Consider the following 20,380-nt stretch of genomic DNA (forward strand, 5'->3'; position numbering starts at 1 on the left):
GTAATTGTATTCTGGAGTAATTTGAAATGGGCGTGGAAAAATGGCTCAACAGCGCCATCTAAGGAAAAGCCCCTCAGTTAGCTTTCACCGATCTTCACAAAAATCGTAGCCCAGGTGTATCATGACAAGACAAACAAAAAAGGTCAGAGGTGCAATTGGAAAAAAGCAACAGGAAGCCTGCCATTTTGACTTTAGTGGCCATATTGGCCATTTTCCAAATTTTTACTTTGATGTACTTGTCCCAGGGCTTTCATCAGATCAACTTCATATGAAGATGAGTGTCATCACAACAAGATGGAGATGAAAACTACCTCAAAGATCGTTTTTTCGTCACACGGTGTGACCGTGGCGTGGCGTCAAAGTTCGATTACACGCCATCAAAACACGAGGTTCTGTATCTCGGACATATTTGGTCGAATCGAGTCCAAACTAGACATGTAAGACAAAAGTCCCGGCCTGATGACATCTACACAGAAATCATAACTTAAAAACACAGCGCCCCCTGGTGGCAACAGGAAATGACATGTTTTTACTTTGATGAACTGCTCCTGGCTGCTTTACAATATACAGCTCAAAAGAGCTCAGTCAAGTCATTGGATCATGGTCAGAATTGTGACATTTCCTCAAACCGTGTAAACATTGAGGTGCAGCGAAGGTTCATCCTTCGCCAAAGGAGACGATGTTGTCATAAGTCCAGTGTGCATTGTCCTATCACCGCCAAACTGATGTCTCATGATCAGAGACCAAGCCTGAACAGCTCTATGTGTCAATATTTCCTCAGTGTCATAGCGCCACTTACTGATTCGCCATGAAACAGGAAGTACTTTGTAAATCCACTCTGCATTATCCAACTGGCTCCGAACTACTGACCTATGATCACAATCCTGACCTGAACACATCCATATATTAATATTAGTTCAGGGTCATAGCGCCACCTACGTTACGTTACTTTACGTTACTTTACGTTACTTTTCGTTACTTTTAGTTACTTTTAGTTACTTCAGTTACTTTTCGTTACTTTTCGTTACTTTTAGTTACTTTTCGTTACTTTTCGTTACTTTGTAACTTTTCGTTACTGTTAGTTACTTTTCGTTACTTGTCGTTACTTTGTAACTTTTCGTTGCTTTTAGTTACTTTGTTACTTTTCGTTACTTTGTTACTTTGTTACTTTTCGTTACTTTTCGTTACTTTGTTACTTTTCGTAACTTTTCGTTACTTTCGTACTTTTCGTTACTTTGTTACTTTTTGTTACTTTCGTACTTTTAGTTACTTTTCGTTACTTTAGTTACTTTTCGTAACTTTTCGTAACTTTTCGTTACTTTCGTACTTTTCGTTACATTGTTACTTTTCGTTACTTTCGTACTTTTAGTTACTTTTCGTTACTTTAGTTACTTTTTGTTACTTTCGTACTTTTAGTTACTTTTTAGTTACTTTTGTACTTTTAGTTACCTTTTAGTTACTTTTGTACATTTAGTTACTTTTTAGTTACTTTTGTACTTTTAGTTAGTTTTGTACTTTTAGTTACTTTTTAGTTACTTTTGTACTTTTAGTTACTTTAGTACTTTTAGTTACTTTTTAGTTACTTTCGTACTTTTAGTTACTTTTTAGTTACTTTCGCACTTTTAGTTACTTTTTAGTTACTTTTGTACTTTTAGTTACTTTTGTACTTTTAGTTACTTTTTAGTTACTTTCGTACTTTTAGTTACTTTTTAGTTACTTTCGTACTTTTAGTTACTTTTTAGTTACTTTTGTACTTTTAGTTACTTTTGTACCTTTAGTTAGGGTCATAGCGCCACCTACTGATCAGTGTGATAATTATGTTGTTGTAACATTGTCCAATTGACACAAAATTGCTCACGCTACATCAGAGCCCCTTCTTGAACAGATATATTAGTCTGGCAACAGGAAGTAGGCTTTGTTTTACAACTATCATTCGATTTGCATAAAATGTTCACAGTGTGATGTGCAATTGATAGCATGGACCGTAATGAGCAATTAGCAGGCAAGGATCGACAACCTTGCCGCAGTGCGCAAAACGCATGCAACGCGGAGACGTGCGCTTGGTCATTGATCACTCTCTCCACTAACCGCAACAGGCTTCAAAATGCGTGTGCTCGGGCCCGTTAGTGCTACAACGTAGCCCTAGTTATACTTAAAATTTGTTATCAAGTGTAATTGATTCAAAACATCAGTGACATGCAGTTGACCATTAGATTGTTGCTCATACTTTGCTGTGAGGAGCCCTTGTAGAGTTGTCCTCCTTGTGGTAAGCAAAATGCTGTTTGCTCTCTTTAAAAGTCAATAGAAACATCAGATGTGGCTGTGCCATATTTACCACTCAATACGCATAACAGAATCATAAATGTTTGCCTACAAATGACAATGAGAGAGAAAAAGAGTACACAATGATAACTTCCAGCTCAAAACATTGCATCGATAAATCTTAGGAGCTTGTAACATTCTTTGCTCAGAACAGCTGAACCACATCTTTAACTAACCCTTCTTTCACAACGCTGAAACTGAGCTCAACAGTGGCAAATGTGTTTTTGCGACCACTTCATGTTTTGCAAAAAAGGTTTCCATTCAAACTTTTATGCAGGTAATACATGTCGCTATCTATCTATCTATCTATCTATCTATCTATCTATCTATCTATCTATCTATCTATCTATCTATCTATCTATCTATCTATCTATCTATCTATCTATCTATCTATCTATCTATCTTCCTTCCTTCCTTCCTTCCTTCCTTCCTTCCTTCCTTCCTTCCTTCCTTCTGGCTGCAGGACAACTACTACGTGAACTACCCTGAACTCTAAAATCCTATTATGTGGTTGTAAGCTGCATCCAAACTAAATGGATAGTAACATAATCAAATTATAGAGATCAGATTGAGTCTTCGTTTAATGGTTATTAGGAAATGAGCACATTTGGTTTAATTGGAAGAGCTTCATTTGTTTAAGATTTTGCACACACGTGGTGTCTAAAGGTCATTTCTCTCAGCTCCTTCTAGCAAAAGTCTTGAAGAGCATAACAAGTAATGGATAAACTGACAGGAAAAAATGTCAGAGCTGTTCATGACAATATCTGCTAGTTTTCCATTGCAATGCACTTGCAGCAAAGGAGGAAAACCTCAATAAAGATTACAAAAGAATCTTTCTCTTCATCGAATGAATGATGAAACACTTGCTAAAAATAAAAAAAAAGTTGAGCAAGAAGTGATTATACACAGACAGATTACACACTAAATTCCCAAGAAGATCCTCTTTGCTTATCTTCTCCATCCACTGTGGGTCTGCCCCTAGGGGCTATATAACTATAGCTGCGGTATGAAGTTTGAGAGCAGACACTTGGCTGCATTAACAGTACTCCCAGGTTACTCTACTGCCAATCCAAATCCTAACTAAGCAAAGATGGAGAACGGCACAGAGGGCAAGAACTTCTACATCCCCATGAACAACAGGACGGGGCTGGCTAGGAGTCCATATGAATATACACAATATTATTTGGCGGATCCATAGCAGTTCAAGTTACTGGCTCTCTACATGTTCTTCCTGATCTGCACTGGCTTCCCCATCAACGCTCTCACTCTGCTGGTCACAGCCCAGAACAAGAAGCTACGACAACCTCTCAACTTCATCCTGGTCAACCTGGCTGTGGCCGGACTCATCATGGTGTGCTTTGGATTCACTGTCGCATTTTATTCTTCTCTAATGGGCTATTTCTCCTTGGGACCAATGGGTTGTGCAATTGAAGGATTCATGGCAACACTTGGAGGTAAAAATTGGGAAAGTGATTATTTGTCTTTATCACTCATGTAGATTGTCTAGATTGCAGGATCAGAAGATTTCATGACTACATCTGTTCTCTTTTCTTACCAACAGGTCAAGTGTCTCTGTGGTCCCTTGTGGTTCTAGCGATTGAGAGATATATTGTTGTCTGTAAACCCATGGGAAGCTTCAAATTTACATCCACCCACGCCGCAACAGGTTGTGCCTTCACCTGGATCATGGCTGCCTCCTGCGCTATTCCTCCTCTGGTTGGCTGGTCAAGGTAATAAACTACTTACCAATAATGGATCACATGACCCCTTGTCCACATCAAGGAGAGCAGAATTATAATTTTTTTACTGATTCTTTCCACTTCAGAATTACCACTATCGTCTAGATCAGAGGTTTTCCACAGGGGGGGGTCGCAACATTTTTGGTTGATTAGACAATTTGTGTATCTCTGTGTATTATTTGAATAGCTTAGTATTGAATGCACAATAACAGGGTAGCTATGTTTATACATGACACTAGACCCAGTTTAATATAAAACACAATTTTATACAACATATAGTAGGGGGTCCCTGCTCTATCTCTCCATCAGTTTGGGGGTCCTTGGCCTGAGAACGTTGAAGACCCCTGGTCTAGATTGAGACATGGCTTATTTTTGTAGTCTTGTCCTTTTCTTCCTGTTGAATCTTAATTAGTCTTCTGTTGTGGTGTGGTGATATTAATGGAATCCAGCAGTGATACTATCTTTTATTGTTGATTGTGGCCATGTTTACCTTTGACTAATCTCACACAAGGGGGTAGGATAATTGGCTTAAAGCAGAGGCATGTTTACTACCTGTGTTGTCATGTGACTGGTCATGTGGCTTACTCTGATGGCCTCTCTTCTAATAATGCTGCTGCTTTTGCAGATCTCAGCAATGAAGCTGATTAAATAATATCATAACCAACAGCAATAATGGCAAAAACCAGAAAGACAAGAGCCATCTGTAAATATGAAACAAAGAAAAACTTCTGAAGATACCATGACTTGAAAATCCAGTTATCCTTCTCTTATCCTGTTGCATCTGTCTCCATGGATGTGCCCTTTTGCACAATACAACATATATAAAAGCAGGCCTTGCCTGACTCAGTAGGCCACCCAGCTCTTGGTACAGGCCATGATGATCTTCTGGCTGGAGTCTCTTCATACACATTGAACCCTCACAGATGGTCCAGTATGTGGCGGCACATCTGGTCTTCAATGAGCCTAGAAAGGGCTCTCCTGCAGAGCAACCTCAGGGTCTGCATCCGTTTACACAAACTCAATCATACAAGCTCCTTCTCGGCCTCTGACTTGTGATATGCAATACCAATCCAGACTGTTATCGTTTGAGGTTCCCTGATGGTGGAATGAGCTACCGAATGCTATCAGAGCAGGGGCCTCCCTCCCGAACTACAACAGTCTCTTGAAGGCTCATCTCTCAGAGGAGCCCTTCCTCTGCTAACACCTCTCACACGTGAACACGCCTCACTACCACTTACTTCAGTGCACACCTGATCTCATGCACTTTGTCTTAATGAACAGATTTAGTGCCTAATACTTCTAGCTCTCTTACTTTACTGAAGCTTTGGAGTCTTCCCTCAGTCACTTTGAAACAAAGCATCTGCCAAATGAGTTAATGTAATGGAAAGTCAATTTTGGACCATGGATACAGACTCTGTATCTTCAAAGTAGCTAAAACAAAATATCCAGTTTTATATAATTGTAGAAATCCAAGTGTAAACAAAATGCCAATAATATGACTTAAAAAGTATTAACCCTGAGCCTGACATGTGCTCCACTTTTGGTCCCACTGACATAAATAATTTCTATCCAAGTACAGAAATCCCCAGTTAAATCCCAGTATTTTTGGTCGGACACAAAGGTTATGATTTATAATGTAAACACTGATATCATGTATTTAATGCTATATGTCTTGTATTTACAGGTACATCCCTGAGGGTATTCAGGTCTCCTGTGGACCAGACTACTACACTATGGCTCCAGGCTACAACAATGAGTCATTCGTCTTGTACATGTTCACCTGCCACTTCTGTGTCCCTGTCTTCACCATTCATTTAGACAATATGGCTTCAAGTAAAACTCCCATATGGGGAAGTCAAAACAACCCTGAGGGGCCTGAAATGATCTTCATACATATAGACTGTCCTCGCCCCTTTCTCTACTTGCCTCTACAGAGGGATGAAAGTTGTGGTAAAGCTGATTAGCCGCTCCCAGTGGAGGTAGTGACCTAAAGCCTCCAGTGTTTACACTTATCCAGTGTCTTATTGTGTCACAGGTGACATGTTGGTAGAAGCCTTTAAGGGACTTGTCCACGGAGCAGTGATTAACGTCCAGAGGATGAATTATATTATCTATAGTCCATCCAGGATGTGGTGAAGCCATCATCTGATTATAACACACTGCATCGTTGAGATAATAAAAAAAATATATTTAAGTTGTCTTGCTTCAGCATCATGTTCATTGCAGACTGAAATATTTTTGCACGTTTGCTTCTCAGTCCTTTGCCTCGCCTATACGTGCTTTTTGTTTTGTTTTCTTCTATCACTCTTCAGCATCATGGTGAGGGAGCACAAACTCCTCATTGACAATATTAAGACCCGATCATATTATTAACAGTCGGTCAGTTCGCACAACTTTATACTACTTTAAGACAAGTGTAAAAGAAAAGAGAGTATTATTGTGAAATAAACCTTTACTGACCCCAATAACAGGCTAAAATAGAAACGTCCATGAAATAGTAAGAATCTTTTCTTCTTTTCAGGGGTTAAATAAATTAATCTCTAGTCAACACTCTCTCTGAATGACTATTAATTGTGAAAGGTAATAAATAATATAACTGCAGTATGCCTACATACATTACATTCAGGTCACACACACACACACACACACATATATATATATATAAGTCCAGTAAAGTATGTAGTTGTGACGTCAGCTGAAGAAGGAGCCACACATTGACCCAGTTCTTCACAGCAGTCACTAAGTCTATCTTTGTGCTAGAACCTGCTGTTCTCCTTCCTCAGGGGCTTATGATCCTCTCACTAAGGGACAGGCATCAAGAATGACATTTCCGCTTTTCGCCTCTGGTGGGCGCTACAGATCCCTGTACACTGACAAGACATGAAAAACACTCCACACACACAATATGAGCAGTTAAATCAGCTAAATGAATATGTTGCAGGTTATTATGTGGATAATGTCCTGGAGTTTTATGTATCCAAGTATTTATTTAGTATATACAGTATATATATAGATGATTTTCTAAATCAATGTTTTCTTCCCTTATACATTACATTGTTGGAACAGTATATGTGCTGGTAAGTTTGTACTTTTAAAGTACAAACTTACCTTTAAAACTTTTAAAACTTTAGAAATAAATTAAATATTTAATTTGGGGATTTTTTAGACAAAATACTTGTATAAGGACTTCCTACATATATATATCAAGCTGTTGTTTCAATTTGGACTTTTTCCTCACAGTAACACATGTCAGATATCGTAGATGGCTTTCTGTGGGTATGATATTAGGGAACAATAATTAAACTCAAACTACCTCTCTTATTTTGTCAGATTTCCTTTCTTGTAACCACCTGCCCATCCTTTATATTTTTTATGAATATCAACATTCACTAGTCAGTTCCCACCACCACTAAAGTATTCTGATTTTACATCTGTTTTGGAATAGTCATGTTTCTTACGCCTCATATAACACTGTTAGTGTTTCCAGGGCCAGTTGTGTGAGGCTTATATCACTTGTTCTGCTCTTTTCTTTGCTAAACAGATTAACCTAATCTGGCTTTACCACCTTTTGACCTCAGCCCTGTGATGATCCAGTTACCCTGAGAAGCATGTTTTAAGATGGACTGAGACAGACTCAGCTGAGGAAAAGCGTGAGAAAGACAAATTTCTCTTTAGTTGCATTAAATCTCCTGATAATTAAAATGGTTCCATCTATAAAAACTGATATTTCCCATGAATGAGAAAAAAGATGCAAGTTTTTAAGGTTTGAAATCAACACAATATGTGAAACCCATTTTTTCATGCATGCATTTATTTACCTATGCTATATTTTGTATATACAATGTTTACAATTCATGATGACCATCTCAGCAAGTGACAAAAATAGAATTTACATGGTATATAGTTGCTCGTTTTGAAAATACAGTACAAAATGTGAAATATTGTGGCATTTGAAACACATATTGTTGGGGGTTACATATTTTCAATGGTGCCAAATAGCTCAAAGGTATCGGGGAGTTCTGTGCCTCGGACGAAAGGGGAGAGTCAAAATGAGCATCCATATACATGTGTTCACAGATTTTACCATTATTTGCATTGATTTTGAATTCACATTGATTTCCAACATGCTTCAAATAAAAGGTGAAAAAAAAATGCAGTTCATGAGTTTGTTCCTGGAGCCGTTCATCACTGGTCAAGTAGTTCAGACGTCCCTGAACGTCACTCAGTCCACATTGAGGATTATTCCAGATTGAAGAGACAGTGGAAAGGAAAATGTCCAGGTTAATGCAATTGTCTTTATGTTTAAGAGACAGAGGACACTTCTGTTTTGCTGGCAGACACTGAGGATTCATCCTCCACCATGCCTCCCATTCCAATAGTGCTCAGCATGCAGTTACGGAACTGAAGAGGTGCAAGAAAGAAGAGAAACATTAGAATAAAAAACATTCAATGTTCTCCATGTTGGCACTGACAATAAAGGTAACATATTTTTTATATGAACCAACCTGTTTGTTCAAGAGCACGTAGATCACAGGGTTATAGAGAGCTGAGCTCTTAGCAAAGAAGGCAGGGATGGATGCAGTCAGGGCGGTGAAGGCAGCTCCCTTGTTCATGAAGATCCAGCCAGCGAAAGTGGCATATGGGGTCCAGGCAAAGAGGAAGCCGAAGACCATCAGGATGCACATGCGTGTCACCTCCTTCTCAGCCTTCTGGGTGGACTCTGACTCCTGCTGCTGGGCTGCAGCCTGAAGTGTTTGAGAAAATTCACAGAGCAGAATGTTTTGTTTTTCGAGCTTTAAATGAAAAGCAACTATACTAGCAACCATTTCATTTCTTCAGGATTTAGCTAAGAAGTCAACATCTCATATATTTTAAATTGGACTTACAGCTTTGACTGTCAGCACCAGGCTTCCATAAGTGAAGAAAATCACAAAGACTGGAAGGAAGAAGTGGACAACAAACATGTAGATGACATATGATTCATTGTTGAAGCCGGGGGCCAGAGTGTAGTAGTCTGGTCCGCATGAGCACTGCATGCCCTCAGGGATGTACCTGTGTGAGATGGAGACAGAGCCATTATTGCAAATAAATAAAACTGGAGCCGTGCAAGAAGCTCTGCCATCAAACCAACTATGCTTTTATATTTGTTTCAATGGTTTTAAAACCTTCACTGAATTTACCTGGACCAGCCAAACAGTGGGGGGCCAGCGCATGCAAAAGCCATGACCCAGGTGAAGAGGACTCCAATTCCTGCGTGAGTTCCGCTGAACTTGAAGCTTCCCATGGGTTTGCAGACGACGATGTATCTCTCAACAGCCAGGACGACCAGAGACCAGAGAGCGACTTCACCTGTAGAGAGACAAGAGCGAATCCTTCAGGTTAACTTTCAAGACTTTAATGCAAGCCCGGTAGTGAGAATGCATTGATCGCCATTTACCTCCGAGTGTGGCCATGAATCCCTCAATAGTGCAGAAAGTGGCTCCCAGAATGAAATAGCCGTTAAAAGCAGAGGTGATGGTGATGGTGAATCCGAAGCAGCACATGATGAGTCCGGCCACGGCCAGGTTGACCAGGATGTAGTTGAGAGGTTGCCTGAGTTTCTTGTTCTGAGCCGTGACGAACAACGTCAGTCCGTTGATGGGGGTTCCGGTGCAGACCAGGAAAAACATGTAGAAAGCTAGAAATTTGAACATCATGGAATCTACCATGTAAAACTGAGGGTATTCAAAAGGACTCCTAACGATCCCAGTCCTGTTGGACATGGGGATGTAGAAGTTCTTGCCCTCTGTGCCATTGGGCTCGATACCGCCGTCCCAAACCATCTTCGGTTGTCTGTTGTTTCTATTGAGCTTCTTTGGCTAAAATAAAACCAGTAGTGCTGATGGACACGAGATTCTGACTGGCGGCCACTGACTTTTATACCTCACCACTAACCTTGTTGTCAAATTGCCAAAATGAGATTACAGGATTGTGAGGTGGTACAGGAGGTCAGTAATTGCTCTTAAGATCCCGGCTAGGCTCTGAAGTAATTTGCTCCACTTTCCAGGTTCAGCTGAGTTCTCTTAATCCTGATTAAAGAATGTGAAATAAGTTCAGTCAGTATCTTTTAGCACGTTATTTGCTGTAAACATATTCTCAACAATTAAGATATATATATATATATATACATATGGAAAAGGAAAATATTCTGAACAAATTAATCAACAGTGTATGGATTTATGCACAGTTTTATTCTCATTGCTGTTTTCCATTTGTTTCAAATATGGATCAATGAGAAAAAAAGTAAAAGATGCAGTTGATGATGTTTTGGAGGATGCCATACTTCAAATAAGAAGCATGCACATGTGTGTTTTTCTCATGTGACTCATGCATGCAATGAGACAAGGAGAATATCCTCACTTTTTATTTGTTTCATTTAGTGTAGTTTTATTTCTATGCTCATTTGAATAAAACATGCAGGAGTGTTGGACTATTTTAATTTGTCCTACTTTCAGGCCTGTCCAGCAATCTGGAATTTCAATCGCCATTCTCCAACTGCATATGAAAGGATTTGTGGGTGTGCTTATCCAGATTAACCTCGGATTCTCACCAGCCTTTCTGTGATGTGGCAAAAGCTTATAGCATCACAGGCGAGAAAGAGAACGTCTGCGAGACACTTATTGGATTCGTCACCTGCCTCAGGGTCAAGTGTTGCCCTCATAGTAACTGAAGTGGGACAATTGATAGAAGTCAGTGGAAGTCAGGGGAGCCAGATCGAAGCAAATAGAAGTAATGAGCGGCTGTAGATGCAAACAAATTCTGTTGCTATGGGTGATTTATTGTTGTTAATTCACATTTTGCTTGAATAATCTAAGTTATTGCTTGTTAAATGTAGTCGCAAGTTAAATGTGGTTCAATAAAGAGTTTTGCATTTTTAACCTAGTTTTTTGTTAAATGCAAGAGTCTGCAGATTTAATGAAGGATTTTTGTTGTATACTGTTCTTGCTTGTTAAATGTAGTATTTGCTTGTTAGATAAATACTGTATAATGAAGTTTGTCAGTTTTTTACTTGTGCAATGCAGTTTTTGCTGTGTTTTGGTCATTCTCTGTATTTTAAGTATCTGCAGGATATGTAGTCTATGTGAGTGCATGAGTGCATGCAGTAGAATGGATTTCTACTGCATGCACTCATGCACTCATGTAGAATACATGTTAACATGACTGCATGCAGTAGAAATCCATTCTCTTGTTTTCATTTTTTCCATTCATCCATTTATCTGTATCTGGACTTGGTCAATGGTGGATGAGTATATGCTTCAAAAGGGAATGAACTGAAATGTTTCATGAGTAAATCAATGACTTTGATTGTCTGACCTAAATGAAGGCAACCCAAATGCATAAATTAACCATAACCTTATCACACCAAAGGTGTCACAGGTGCCACCCTTAGCACCTTACCTGCCTAAGAACATAACAAATTAAGAGGACGACTTAGAGACCATCCGGTGTTAAGGTCATTAGCAAATTGTTTCTACTTACCTCACCCAGCCTGAAATCTAATTTAGCTAATTCGTGGCTGTCACTGTAAAAAAAAAATAAGATGCAGTAATTAAGGTGTGAATGCGCACATCCACTCACAAGCTGATTGTGTCCATCCACTTAGTGAAAATCTTAACAGTATTGAGCAAAATTCTCTCATCTCACAGGACCAGGAGTGTGTCCTTTTTGATACACCGAGTTTTAATTGACAGATCTTTGTACGTCTGACCTGTGACTCCATCAGGGATCTGCTGCTCTTCCTGGACTAAGAATCTCTTTCAACCTCTCGACTGAATCCTAGTGAAATCAGCTGTGGTTGGACTGAAGATGTGCGACTTTGGATCCACCATCATCAACAACAACTACCAAACTGTCTCTGTTATCAAGGGATTAATGGCCAAACTCTGAGGTAAAGTGCAAATGAGATATCATAAATATATATCAAACGTATCTCATTACTTAATAATCTCTGTGTGCCTCCACGAACAGATCTTTGATAAATAGTTCATACGTTTGATAATTTACGATATATTTAATAATATTGCTTGACTCTGATCATGACATTATACTTTTGAGTCTTGTCAAAAGGTCACTGTTGTAGTAGTTGTCGTTGCATTGCACAGGCGGAGCAGTAAATGTCTACAAGAGCGTAAAGCTGGCACTGTGCATAGATGCTGCTGTTAAAGGCACTGGATGGTATACTTCTACTACAACTGCTAAAATAGTAGTAGTACTAAAAATGTATTAATTGTAGCCCCTTTCAAACCACTGCTTCAAAGTGATTTATCAAAGAATAGATTGAAATAGAATGAATGAAAAACGTGACCATAAAAATAAGAAAGCAATAGTATGAATAAAACTATAGATCAATAATACAATAATTCCAATAATTCGCCTCCATGCTTATCAATACTAAAGCAATTTGGTTTATGTTATCCAAGGTTTATGTTATCCAAAACATCTCAATAACAAAACTATTCAATACAGGCAAGTAAAACAGAACACATTTGTAAAAGCACAGTAAGGACCAAAAAGCATTTAGGGGCAGACAACTGAAAACACCTTTAAGGAATAAATTGTAAAATAATAAGGGCTTCATGACGAAAAAGGTTATATAACTACAGACCATTTGCAAATCTGGGGCACTGAAAAGCTTTTCTATGATACAGACAGACATGGAATAGTTGCATACGCATCTTTCACGCATGCGTAATGCACTGGCACTGATGGAGGAGTGCGTGGCCAGAAGGATGAGGAGGAAGAGATAGTTGAAAAGAGAAAAGATTTCCTGGCCCGTGATGATGACTGAATTATAAGCTGATATAGATTCTATAGAGCTGTAATCTTGGATCTTTGTGCTGAACCGAGTCCAATATTACACAGACCGGCCTGACGGAACCGAACCATCCCAGTACAAACACCAGTACTCACCAGTCTGGGTTCATTAGCAGACAGATTAACACTGTTTCATTTTTAACATTCTTCTTAAAGCCCCTTTTGGGAATAATATTATTCTGTTAGATTTTAAAGATTGGGAACATCCCACATTTGGCCTCCACCTTTAAATCTGACATTTTTTTATTTGAGGTACTGTCCACTGTGTCTGTTCACTCTCAGTCGCTGCATTAACAGCAGCCGCAGAAGCAAGGCGTTATCATTCAGTCTATTTCCTTTGTGAATCCTATCACTGCTGTGGCCAGCAAACAATTTGTCTCTCTTCACCTCCACCTCAAGCTCCTCGATGTCCGTAGGTTCGACTGTGATTTTTTTTTGTCTACGCCATTTTCGGCTGTTGTGCGCACGTACACTTTTAGTCTGAATCCGACAATTTCTTTTTATAAATGAGGCCCCTAATGGTGATTACAAGTAATTGGATTTAAGAACTTGAATGAAAACACATATAACCCTTGCCACAGAGAGAGAGGGAGAGAGAGAGAGAGAGAGAGAGAGAGAGAGAGAGAGAGAGAGAGAGAGATAGAGAGAGAGAGAGAGAGAAAGATAAAGAGAGAGAGAGAGCTCCATGGTTACAGGATCAGAGAGAGCTTCGTGTCCTGACTAGTACAAGAATAAGACTGAGTGATCCTCAAAGTCGATTATTGTCCAGTCATAACACTGAGAGATTGATGGATTGACTGAGGTGCACGGAGCCAACAGAAAATGTACTTTCGAGAGGTCGTTACACACAATACTTGTCGCAGTTTACAGTAAAATGTACGGTGAACACATTGTCTATGTAATCATGATGACTGAAATATTTCCCTTTATACTGTCTCAGTGGTGCATGTCCAGGGGTCCTATCATCTTAATGTTCTTCAGTTACAGGGACATTGCGTCGAGAATCAAAGCCGTGGTGAATTTTGTTTTATTTACAATTAATTGGGTTACGAAAAATCTGGATATGAGCCTTTTATCGATGGAGCAAGTGAATAAAATGTATAATTGTGGGGCTTGTGTTCATATCCATGATCATACGTGAAGTCAGGCCATCGGAGCGGCTTGAATGTCATCATGCACAATTTAAATGTCAGGAGGAGTGAACTGACACACACTGTATTGAGTGGAGCTGGTTGGCTGGACTACATACACCACTTCTGCAGGTCAGATCATCCGCTGTCTCGACTGCAGCATCTCCTGCCATCTTTGGATAGAGCTCAGCGCAGTGTAATCCTTTTATCTTGGTGCTGTTGATCAAACACGTGCTGGAACCTGCAGATACTACAGCGTGAAAGAGCTACACAAATATCAGTGTGTACTTGCTGTTGATATATAATGATGCTGCCAATGTTTGAATTCAATATATTTACAACCATTATGAGTAAACTAATCTGGCTGCTTTTTTGCGCAAGTGCACATGCTTGAAAATTGGCATTCGCTTTGTATATTTGAAAGTGGTAAGAATTTTTCATTTCCCTGTACTTGCTGATATCCGTTTTTATTGTGGAAGCTGTTGTTGATGTTGTCTCTGTGTTTTTGTCTCTTTGGGAACTCTTGCTGCACAACAAATTTCCCCTTATGGGACATTAAAGATAACCTAACCTATATCCTTATATTTTATTATGAGAGATGGATGACATGCAATTTTTATTCATTTATAAATTACTGTTATGTGGCTATATATATTAAATAAGCTTTTTTTATTTTATTTTATTTGAAAATGTACTGTTTGTGCAGCTTTACAGGGATGTTTTGCTTCATGCTTCATTTCTATGTTGGTGTTTGAGACAAATGTTTCCAATGTGTCATATAAATAAAGACATTTACTAAAATCATTCTTTCTTTCTTTTTGATTCGATGTTATTGCACATTTAAATATAATGTGAACAATTTTGGCCAGAAAGAAAAAGGACATCAGTAACATTCACAACAGTGTAAATCCTGGATTTCTTTGTGTATTTCCACAGACATGTGCGGCACTTTTTAATAAAGTGTAGTCAGTGGACTTGTGAGCCCTTAGTCGGTCTCTCTCAGACCGGAGCCGGGGTCTTAGCCCTCACATTAAGTGTCCAGGGATTAAAAGGTCTGTGACTCTGAGGAGTTGGCAGAGAGATTTCATGTGGCAAATCTTATCACTAATGTCACAGTATTCTTTACTTTAATACTAATGTACATATTCTAAATCCATTATAATGGCATAATTATCTGCTGTTTACTCTAAAGCCTTAAGTATTCATTAAAAAGCAGGAAGCAGATTGAACCGACAAACAGACTGAACATTATAAGTATAACTTACAAGTACTTTACTTGAGTTGAGTAACTGAGTACTCTTTACTCCACTACACTTGTCTAAAAACGTTAGTAACTTTGCAAGTTAAATTACAGGCCTACAAAAATTGTCAAATTATCACATGTGAATTCACTGTTGTATAAAACATGACGGATGCAAGATTTTACACGTTAAAATGTTTTAATTTACTGCAAAAGTGCTACACATTTAATCAGTCATGAATAAGTACTTTGATCTTTTACTTAGGTAAAATCAGTAGTACCACAGAGTATATGTATTCTGTTACAAGTGAAAGTACAATGAAAATACTGTAATACTGTATTTACTATGTTTGGCCAGTTCAAATGTCCCTGACAGTACAAGGCATTGTTACAGAAAAACAAACCTGATGGGTGAGATCATCAATGACATCAAAGCAAGTGCAGTGTAAAATAAATTAGGAGTCAAGATTTGGGATTTCAACAACCAACCTCATCCAAAGCATTTCACAGTGGACTCTGCACTTCCCGGGGTTTCAGCAACAAATCCCTCCAGTTTGAAATGGATCAGATGAGCGACTGACATGCAAACCGATGGGCAGGCTGGCCGACAGAGATTTCTGGAAACAATAACATAATAATATTTGATGTATTAATGTATCAAAAACAATCTTACTTCATATACATGTGAGTTTACTGGGGCTGAATATAGAATAGTTTTCTATCAGAATCGTTTTTTTAAGATAATATTTTTGCATTTTCAATGTCTGCAAATAAACTTAAGTGACCAAATAATGGCAGAGTAAAAAGGAGCAAACAGTATTTTTCTCTAATGGTATAAAGTAGCAGGTCTCCCAGTATCTCATAATTCAGTCTACAGTCTATACAGTCTACAATACTTGACTATATTAAGGTTACTTTTCACCAATGCATTTAACACATGAATGTACAACACGACAAAAGGACTATTTAAAAGGGCTTTTATTTTGATATTTTAAAAGCATTTAGCTGTCGAGACTTACTGTGTGCTCCTGAGTGGTCGAAGTGTATTTAACGTCTTGTGTTTGGCCATGATGAGCAGAGGAGACATGAGGCCAACTCCACAGACTGGGAGGCTGTACAGCGCGCGGTTTGTTGATCTACAATCGAGTGAAGTCGCCCTTGATTCAATCATCTTGATCTGGATCTCGATAGAAACCTGCTATGCAGGAAATCCTCCGCCCTTCAAAATAACGCTCATTTTAAAACAAAGTTGACCGACGTTTTTGAAAACTCTGCGAAGTTGTCACCTCCACAGCTGCAGAAAAACACGCGGGCTACTTTCTCCATCATTTGATGTTTAGGTCTGGATGTTTAGGAGGAAGCTTTCCCTGCACCTGTGTCCTTGCAGGTGGTCCTGATCTCCCGTCTAGTCTCAACATGCATTTCCATAAACATCAGAGATCAGAATTGTCTGCGGCCAGTGGTCACTGTTGGGGGTCAGTGAGAGGCCTCTCAGCAGGGTGCGAGTCTGAGCAAAGCCTCTACTCTGACCTCAGCACGCAAGTCAACAACATTCTGTCCACATGTTATTAGATAGTTATTAGTCATCATAAGTTTACATAACTTCAAATAGTTATCAATTTCCAATGCATAACTGTCAATAATTAGTACTTTGATTATTTAAAAAGTAGTTTCAAGTTGTAGATTCTGACTTATATAACTAAAATAGATTCTACTTCTATTAAAAATTAAATGCAGGCTACCATAAACAGACAAAGTCATCCTTTTATTAGAATGTAGTACTGTTAATATCATGAGTCAGCATTTTCTGCCCAACATATAACATAGAGATGAAGAAATAAATGATTCACATGTAATTTCATAACAGCGAGCCCAACACATGTGCTCCTTATGTCTCCATCCCCCCCCCTCACTGCATTTCTTAAAGTCAATTATAAATCAGACATTAGCTCTCCTCTTCCTCACAATCCTCCTCTAATCTGATTTTGCCGATTTGAGGATAACATCAGGAAGGTATAAAACAACACCCAGGGATGCATAAGCTGCCGGTAAGGGGGTTGGCTTAAACCACTGGTGACTGCTGGGCGACCTCGCACAGCGTTGGCACTCTCCATCCATTGAAGCTCCAGCGAAGGCGACCAAACATGACTTGGGACGGAGGAATCGAGCCCAATGGCACCGAGGGCAAGAACTTCTACATCCCCTTTTCCAACAGGAGTGGGGTCGTCAGAAGTCCCTTTGAGTACCCTCAGTATTATTTGGCGGATCCCATCATGTACAAGCTTCTCGCCGTCTACATGTTCTTCCTGATCTGCACTGGAACTCCCATCAACGGTCTGATACTGCTGGTCACGGCTCAGAACAAGAAACTCAGACAACCTCTCAACTACATCCTGGTCAACCTGGCCGTGGCCGGACTCATCATGTGCTGCTTCGGATTCACCATCACCTTCATCACTGCCATCAACGGCTACTTCGTCCTCGGGGCCACTGCCTGTGCCTTGGAAGGATTAATGGCCACGCTTGGCGGTGAGAAAGAAGAAGCACAAGAAATGTGCAGGGATTATAGAAGACATTATGCTCCTTATTACAAAGTGTGCAACATGAATGAATACCTTCTCTTACCCTCTTGTCTCTCTACAGGTCAAGTCGCTCTCTGGTCTCTGGTCGTCCTGGCTGTCGAGAGATACATCGTCGTCTGCAAACCCATGGGAAGCTTCAAGTTCACCGGAAGTCACGCGGCAGCTGGAGTCATTTTCACCTGGATCATGGCTTTTGCTTGTGCTGCTCCTCCTCTTCTTGGCTGGTCCAGGTAAAACTCATGTCTTTTAGAATCACTTTTAAGAGCCAGTAAGTTGAGGTTCACACACAGTAGACACAGAGGACCACAGGCTGTTTTAACTGAATGTCTTCATAGTTTTCTTCCCTTGTGTCTCACACAGGTACATCCCCGAGGGCATGCAGTGCTCCTGCGGACCCGACTACTACACTCTGGCCCTCGGCTTCAACAATGAATCATACGTCATCTACTTGTTTGTCGTCCACTTCACGGCTCCTGTCTTCATCATTTTCTTCACTTATGGAAGCCTCGTCCTGACAGTCAAAGCTGTGAGTAAACTGTAAAATCTTCTGACATTATTTTGATGTATTTTTAGACAGTGTAACATGTATATGGTGGGATTTATTTAATGAATATACCAAATGCTGGTTATCCTTGTATTTGATCAAACACTTCAGGTTGCATCCCAGCAGCAGGAGTCAGAGTCCACTCAGAAAGCAGAGAGGGAGGTGACACGCATGTGCATCCTGATGGTGCTGGGCTTCCTGGTAGCTTGGGTACCATATGCCACTTTCGCCGCCTGGATCTTCATAAACAAGGGAGCTGCCTTCACTGCCCTGACAGCAACCATCCCTGCCTTCTTCGCTAAGAGCTCAGCCTTGTACAACCCCGTGATCTACGTGCTGATGAACAAACAGGTTGGCCTAGTACCTCTCCTCTGTCTTCATTAATCAATACTACAATGTGTATAAGCATAGTTTCTGAATATTCTCTCTCTACGCTCCTCTTCAGTTCCGCAGCTGCATGCTGAGCAGTATTGGAATGGGCGGCATGGTGGAGGATGAGGCCTCAGTGTCTGCCAGCAAGACAGAGGTGTCCTCTGTGTCTTAAATGTGATCACGCCCTCTCATCTGTGGACATTTCCTTACTGATTGGCATCCAGGTTTAAAAAGATCCCACGTTTGCCAAATGGATTTCTGGATTTGGTGAACGGAAAAAAAGGGATGCCACGTCATCTGTTAATATGTTTAAACAAACATCTGTGAAGGGCTTGTACAGCATTTGAGTGGGTGTGTGTGTGTGAGAGTGGGTGAACTCTGTTTCATTGTAAAGCACGTGATGACACTCTGAAAACACCTAAACTCTCAAGTTGAACTGTGAACCAGCTGAGATGTGACAACACTTTCTGTTGTGATGAATTTGTAATCACACATGGTGTATTTTCATCGTGTGGGGGAGCATATGTTTGAATTATTTTGATGCATTTCATGAAAAAGAAAAAAAAAATGTAGGTAGAGTAGATAATAAATGCATGCATACAAAGAAATGTGCTTTTGTGTTTGTTTACGTCTGAACTATTCAAGCTTGTTTTGTCATGTAGTGTTCAAACCAAAGTAGGATATCAAAATCAAAATAATAAATAAATACATTTGTACACAATGTTATTACTTGATTCCAAACCATTGATATTCAATTTAATTTCCCTTGCAGGTTGAGTAAAGTCAATTTTTTGGGGACAAAGTCAAAACCCATAGAAATACTTTAGCATGGACAAAAATGGAGTGAAGGTATATTACTGACTTTTGAACAAAGTCTAAGACGTCCTCATCGTCTATAGTGCCAGAGAAAGGCCGTTGTCTAAATACTCAAAGCGTAACAGCGTTGTCTGTCAATGATTCACTCGAGACCAGAAGTGGAAATGTCATGTCACTATAATCCCTTGTTGTAATCCTGTGTGAATCCTCTGAAAGGAGAAGGTATTCTGAGAACTGTGGCTAAACAAATTAGTCCTGTTAGACTCACTGCGCCTGTTTTACAGCAAAGGTATAATTTGTTCTTATCTTTGTTGACATGAACGTTAAAAGTTTAAAAATGGTATTTGACAAACCTAAAGTTGAATCGTATGATAGCTACTGTTGGTATCTGAACATTTTATTTGATACACATTTAATCGTCTCAATTTCTTTTTGCAAATAAAAAAAGAAAGAATAGTACATTTAAAAAAATCTATTGTAAATATAGTAACTTGTAATGAACAGTAATTAAGACACTGGATTATCTGTGTGGTTGAAATCGCTGTAACTCAGGGGAACAACAGCAACAGGTCTACAAATGGAACCAATTCATCTCTGGGTTAATGTATGTATGTTTTCAGGTTCAGGTTCCTCTGAGCACCTATAGTTAAAATTGAATATATTTAGATGAACTTTGAAATTTGTTTAAGTCCTATATAACTGACAATTTTCTCCATCACCAGCACAGTTATAGCAGCCTAAACTGCAGTTATAGTGAATTTAATGATGGTAGCAACACCACT

The 20,380-nt window shown here is 39.4% G+C and overlaps 2 protein-coding genes across 3 annotated transcripts; one reads left to right on the forward strand and one right to left on the reverse strand.

The window, feature by feature from the left end:
* The first annotated feature begins 3,462 nt into the window (after positions 1–3,462).
* On the forward strand, positions 3,463–18,961 carry LOC117761968 (green-sensitive opsin). Of its 2 annotated transcripts, XM_034586372.1 has the most exons (6): positions 3,463–3,776; positions 3,884–4,052; positions 5,746–5,868; positions 18,350–18,392; positions 18,522–18,761; positions 18,856–18,961. In XM_034586372.1, exons 1-6 carry the CDS (start codon positions 3,545–3,547, stop codon positions 18,952–18,954), a joined length of 906 nt encoding a protein of 301 aa, XP_034442263.1. In that variant the 5' UTR covers positions 3,463–3,544; the 3' UTR covers positions 18,955–18,961. The 2 variants fall into 2 exon arrangements, with proteins under 2 accessions (XP_034442263.1, XP_034442262.1); XM_034586371.1 differs by lacking the exons at positions 3,463–3,776; positions 3,884–4,052; positions 5,746–5,868 and adding exons at positions 17,429–17,813; positions 17,928–18,096 and having other exon boundaries at positions 18,227–18,392.
* Positions 7,855–9,937, reverse strand: LOC117761967 (green-sensitive opsin-like). The gene is made up of 5 exons (XM_034586370.1): positions 9,499–9,937; positions 9,242–9,410; positions 8,948–9,113; positions 8,567–8,806; positions 7,855–8,462 (listed from the first exon to the last, which is right to left on the reverse strand). Exons 1-5 carry the CDS (start codon positions 9,881–9,883, stop codon positions 8,364–8,366), a joined length of 1,059 nt encoding a protein of 352 aa, XP_034442261.1. The 5' UTR covers positions 9,884–9,937; the 3' UTR covers positions 7,855–8,363.
* Positions 18,962–20,380: the final 1,419 nt, after the last annotated feature.

Source organism: Hippoglossus hippoglossus, chromosome 5 (assembly GCF_009819705.1).
Source record: "Hippoglossus hippoglossus isolate fHipHip1 chromosome 5, fHipHip1.pri, whole genome shotgun sequence".
In the NCBI taxonomy this organism is placed as follows: Eukaryota; Metazoa; Chordata; class Actinopteri; order Pleuronectiformes; family Pleuronectidae; genus Hippoglossus; species Hippoglossus hippoglossus.